This window comes from Triticum aestivum, chromosome 5A (assembly GCF_018294505.1).
Source record: "Triticum aestivum cultivar Chinese Spring chromosome 5A, IWGSC CS RefSeq v2.1, whole genome shotgun sequence".
NCBI lineage: Eukaryota > Viridiplantae > Streptophyta > Magnoliopsida > Poales > Poaceae > Triticum > Triticum aestivum.
Genome location: NC_057806.1, coordinates 599,555,379 through 599,561,378, shown reverse-complemented (window position 1 = coordinate 599,561,378; position 6,000 = coordinate 599,555,379). Strand labels below are relative to the sequence as shown.

The 6,000-nt window shown below is 47.0% G+C and overlaps 1 protein-coding gene across 1 annotated transcript; it reads left to right on the top strand.

The window, feature by feature from the left end:
* Positions 1 to 1,790: 1,790 nt before the first annotated feature.
* On the top strand, positions 1,791 to 4,505 carry LOC123107891 (uncharacterized). The gene is made up of 2 exons (XM_044529788.1): positions 1,791 to 3,655; positions 3,768 to 4,505. Exons 1-2 carry the CDS (start codon positions 1,876 to 1,878, stop codon positions 4,088 to 4,090), a joined length of 2,103 nt encoding a protein of 700 aa, XP_044385723.1. The 5' UTR covers positions 1,791 to 1,875; the 3' UTR covers positions 4,091 to 4,505.
* The last annotated feature ends 1,495 nt before the right edge of the window (positions 4,506 to 6,000 follow it).

Here is a 6,000-nt window from a genome sequence, read left to right as displayed (position 1 = left end):
TATGTAAGAATTTTCCATAATAAGAATTAAATACATATAAGTATGGCTTCTACAACGATGGACACCACCAGATGAGGGTTGGGTCAAAGCAAATTCGGATGGGGCCATACCGAAGCATGCTGAGAAGGGAGGAGGAGCAGTAGTTCTGCGGGACCGGATGGTGACTTTAGAGCTCGGACAACAGAAGACTAAAAAATGGAACACGGCTAATCACCGGAGGGAGAGTGTGACGTCCTTCAATATCCTGTTGTTGCTTGTCCTTCCGCAAAAGGGGCGGACGAGTCGATCCAACCGGACAAAAAAGACAAAGCTCACGTGCATTTGGGTCAACATGTTGGAGTTGCGGTGAGGAGGAAAAAATGCCTAGCGGCAACACATCTAGATCAACTAGAGGCGAGGAGAGAAAAGGGGCGTGTTGGCAGCAGGGGGCAACCTTCAAGGATTTGGGTGTGTTTTAGAAGTTGCCTCCTACCACATATATATACGAGAAGGGTTGGGTGCGTTTTGCTGCGCGTTGGTGTAGTTGAGTTATCTAAAAAATCACTATATTTTAAAATATAAGGTGTATTACTTTCTTGAAAAGGAAAATATTTTAAGTTTGATTAAATTTGTAAAGAAATGTATCAAAATCCATAATATCAAATCGATATTTTTAGATTCATCATGAAATGAATTTTCATACTTTTTTGTTTAATATTGTGGATGTCGATATTTTTGCTTTGAACCCGGTCAAAGTTAAAGAAATTTTACTTTCTAAAAAACTATCACCCCTTATATTTTGGAACTAATGTAATATTTTGTTTGGCGGGTGGGGGAGATGATAGAGTGTGTATTATTTTTATTTATAATGCGTAATTTGATGGTTCTTTCGTGGTGTGATTTTGTGTTATCCGCTAACCAACCTATATTTATGTGAAAAAAATTCTATGTGAGTGGTTGCATGTACTACATTGGTGCTACAATATTACATGATGACGCTTCTTTTTTGTAGGTGGTCGGTGGGTGCGCGGGATTGATATGTTTTTATAGCCTCGGTTGCTGCTGATTGATTTGAAAAATTGTTGGTCCGGTCAAAATCATAAACCAAATTCAAATTTGAATACCTCAATTGAATGGAAGAGCTTCAAACTTCAGCAAATAGTGAATTAAAAGAATTGAATGGGAGAGCTTGAGAAATTGTTGACCCGGTCAAATCATTTGACCCAATTCTAAATTGAATACCTCAATTAATTGTGAGACCTTAAAAATTAAAAAGTATAGTGGATAGTATAAAAGAATGTATGATATAAAAGAATTGAATGAGAGACCTTTGAGAAATTGTTGACCCGTTTTCAGGTGATCCAATTCTAATTGATAACCTCAATTGAGTATGAGCTCTTTAAAATTAGAGAGCTTAGCGTTATAGAGGATGTAGGTGGCGGTGAGAAAACGGAACTTGAGGAGAGGGGGCCTCCCCAAAATCGGCCAAAGCCAAAAGGAGGAGTCAAACTCCACCTGCACGCCAGAAGCCGTCTGCGGAGGTTTGGTCACGATTTACGGAATTTCGGACATCTGGACTTGTCTGGACAATTTGATAACCGAATGGCTAAAAGTGTCGAAATAATTCAGTCAAAACGTCTGCGTATGCTTTGCAGCAGCCAAAGCTGATGTCGTCGTCTGCCACCCATCACCATGGCAACATCTCTGACATCTCTACTCCGGCGCGTAGGAAAGTGAACAGCCTAATTTACTTCCTCCCCACTTTACTTTTTGTTATTTTATTATTACTGCCTCCCACCCACCCCAAATTCCACGGAGCACCTTCCCTACTCACGCTCGCCTTGCTCTGCGCCGCCCAGAAAACCCCAGCCCACCCAGAGCGCCACCGGCACCGCAATGTCCAGCGACGACGAGCTCCGCGGCCTCCTAGTACAGGAAGCCACCACCGCGATCGTCTCCGGCGCCGATCCCTCCCGCCCCTCGGCCCGATCGGCCCACTTCCTCCTCCCCCGCGCGGGGGGCGCTCGCCTCCCCGCTCTGCCGTCCCCGCCCCGCAATGCCGGCCCTGTTCTTGGCGACGAGCTCCCTGTGGATTGGACGGCCTGGCCCGGCTCCTCGAAGCTGTGGAGGCGGTGGGTGGCCAGGCTCCGGCCGCGGCATGAGCGCCTGTGGCGGAAGCTTGGGATCTTGGACGCCGTCCTCGCGACCACCGGCTGGGTGCGGCGGGACGAGGGCCTGCTGCTGCAGCTCGCGGCTTTCTGGTCCGGCGACACCAACACGTTCGTCTTCCCGTGGGGCGAGGCCACGGTGACGCTGGAGGACATGGCCGTGCTCGGGGGCCTGCCCCTGCTGGGCCGGCCGGTGTGGTCCCGGCTCCCGGACGAGCTCCGCGGCGACGTGGACGCGCTCGAAGCCGCCCGGATCGCGCCCAACAGATGCACGAACAAGAAACCCTCGTTTGCCCAGTGGGTTAAGCGATTCGTGGAGCCGCCGACGGGGGAGGTCGCTGCCGCCGGCAGAGGAGAGGCCGAGGCGGCCACATTGCTCGAGCACGGGGCGTTTCTGGCCATGTGGTTGACCAGATACGTGCTTCCGGCGCCGCCATTCGACGTGGTCAGACCGGACGTGTTCCCCCTCGCCGCCGGACTGGCGCGCGGCAGGTGCTCGGCCCTCGCACCCGCCGTTCTTGCCAACATCTACAATGACCTCTCCGCACTCAGTCACCACTTAAGCTTGGGCACCACCCATCAGCCGTTCGTGGCGAGTGCGCCACTGCACATCCTCCAGCTATGGGTCTGGGAGCGCTTCCCAGAGCTTCGTCCTGAGACACCAAACACTGCCTCCCACGGCGACGATCAGGGCATGCCGAGGGCTGTCAAGTGGCACAACATCAGAAACCCGCTTGATCCTGGGTACATCCACGCCGTGCTCATGTCCCCGGAGGAGTTCGAATGGAGGCCTTATGGAGGCAGTAGCTTTGCTCTGCCACAAGGCAAAGATGGCAAAGATGGCTGCTGGGTGCACTGCCATGTTGTAGCAACAAGCAAGGAGCTGCAATCCTTTGCGCAGTGTCTGCTACCTTGTGAACTCGTCGGCATGCAATGCATCGAGCACTACTGTCCGCACCGCGTCGCAAGGCAGCTGGGCTTCGATCAAGACGTGCCCGGGACTATCCCCCGTGCCAATTCATGTCGAAAGACCGCGTGGGCGACATACAGGATGCGGCCTGAAGACGTTTCCTTTTTCGTTCCGCAACGTGATCCGGGCATGACGGTTGAATATGCACAATGGTGGAAGCCTTACTCGTCAGCATGTGCTGCTGCTGTTGCTAATGCTGCAAGGATGAAACAACTTCATGCCGCAGTTATTAGCCCAAGAACCATGAAAGATGAAGGGCTCCCTGCCCCTGCTGGTGTAGGAGATGCGCAGGACTGCACCGAGTCGTCCAAAGATATCATCATGGTGCACAACAATTGTGGTTATGAGCTTGCTAATAATGTCCAAAGTGATACCACTCCCAGTCAAGGATCCACAGTTAATAAAGTAACTCATGTCACTAGTGTTGATGTCTTTGTCTTAGAAGGATCCATTGATGATGAGGTGCAGACACACAATGTCACAGAAAAGGAAGTTCAGAGAGCGAAGGTGGATACAGAAAGCTCAGGTGTTTTGGAAGGTAAAATGAAATAGCACATGAAAACATCTCAGCCTCATATCTACTGTAGAAGAATTGATGAATCGTCACAGCAAGCTATTGCTAATGCATACTTTACCTTTTTTTTCTGTAGGAAACAATGATGATGCATCTTGTGATGGTCTAGTATATGGAAACAGTGAAATGGTCAAGAGAGTAATTTCTACCAAAACACTCTACTATCTTAGACCATTCGAGTGGGTGAAAGATGCCCAGGTCAGAGATTCAAGAGCCACCAATGCAGGTCAAGTGATTCTCCAACCAGGACGGGAAGTCGGGACACCGGAAATGATTAGAGAGGCGTCTGAAGCTCGAGAAGCAGAAAAGGTTGAGTTGGAAACAATAATCACTCGTCTCAAGGAACAAGTTGTCGCGCTAGAGATGCAGTTGCGGGACAGGACAACCTCTAAAATTTGAGGTATAACTTAACATAATATCATAACGGTAGCTTGGGTCTTTAGAAGACATCTCCTGATGAAGAGTGCCACAATATGGTGGGCTAGTTTTGCCGGTGAAATGATCTTCATCAGATAATTGTGAGTGAAGAAACTGCAGCGCTTACACCCCATTAGACTCTAATTGTATGTTCCTGGTTGCTTTTTCTGTATGTTAACTTGTGAAATTCAGGGGAATACATAACTGCTAGTTTGTTTGGTACTAGTATATATAAACCCTATGCAATCTTCACATTAAGCTGAGATAGATATGCGTGCCCTGGCTAACTGATCCCTTTTTTTTTGTCTATTCCCTTTCTACTTATACTCTTTCCAGCTGAGATAGATTCAGAAACTGTGGCATACCATATTTGGACACAGACCGCTTGTCTGAAGCCAACTAGGCTGCCAGAGGTTCAAACTTACTAGACATAAATTCATTGGATGAATGTGGTCAGCCAATAGGGGTTCAACAGTAACAAATTTATGATGTGGATAGATGAAAACAGTTTACTGGTACATAACTTATTTTCTATCTAAAGCAAGTTGCCCAGATACAGATTAACATCTCAGCCTCTACCTCATATGTACTACCATCTCTGGACATGATATTTGTTACGGATTACAATGTTGTTCTATTAGCAAATCAAGATTATATTCTTGCTTATCCTGATCTACTACTCAAAGTTGAGGAACTAGCAAAAAGTATTTCACTGTGCAGGGAATATAGTCAGTATGCCAATGACTGTATGGACGGAGACAGTTGAACAAAAGTTCAGAAGTGTCCAAAGTTATTTATATAGAGAGACAAGTTGTCTAAGAATTGCTTATCCTGATTTACTACTCAAAGTTGAGGGACTAGCAAACGCTATTTCACTATGCAGAAAATATATCGAGTATGCTGACTGTATCGACGGAGACAGTTGAACAGAAGTTCAGAAGTGCCCAAAGTTATTTATGTAGAGAGACAATTTGTCTAAGAATTGCTTACCTTCTCTTTCGTTGATAGGTAGACCGGTAGCGCCAATCAATATTAAGTCATCTTAACAGGATTATTGTCAGGTCATACAGCGCAGCCACTAGAGCTTCTAAAAGCCTTTGCACTCCTTATCGTATTCTTTAGCTATTACAGTGACAATATTTTTCAGGTAGGTTGAACTTGTAATATACGTAGTATTTTGAAAGATTACATTACCAGCATATAAGTGCACCATCAGCTAACCACCCCCGAGCCCTGACAAGAAAAGCTTGTAGCCAGTTGCCACTCTGTACCCAGCTATAGGATGGATTTCTCTGTACCTTCCTGGATTTCATTAAAATGTCCTCATATTGATTGATGGTCTCGTTCCAGCTTCAAACCCAAACCCCTGCTCATCTTGATTGATGGCTCCATACCCAAGCAGCTACAGCCGAGAGCAAGCTTTCCACGTTCTTGAACATGCTTGGCATGTGTGTATGTCTGGTTTTATTCTTGCAATGCAATGGAACTGGGGGAAGCTCCCTCATCTTATAAAACAAGAAGCTTTCCACATTCACAGGGACCCGGCTCCCCAATGGGCAGTATTTTGATCTCATCTCGCACCTTCTATTATATGTTTGTCTTTATTACATTTATTTTATTAATTATTTTATATACTTACCGTATCGCCGTATTGATGTTTCTGAAAATTGCCGTATCCCGTATCGCCGTACTCGTATCGCCGTATCGGTGCTTCGTAGCCCATAATGCTAACCAATGTCTGCCCCGCATCATCCTGTTGGCCCACGAGACAAACGTCCCGAGCGGGCATTTCATCAAGCGCCCTGCACGCGTAACGGCCAGCATAGGAAGAGGCGAGCCTATGTGGCCGCGTACATAAGTCAAACAATCAAAACAATAAGAAATATAACACT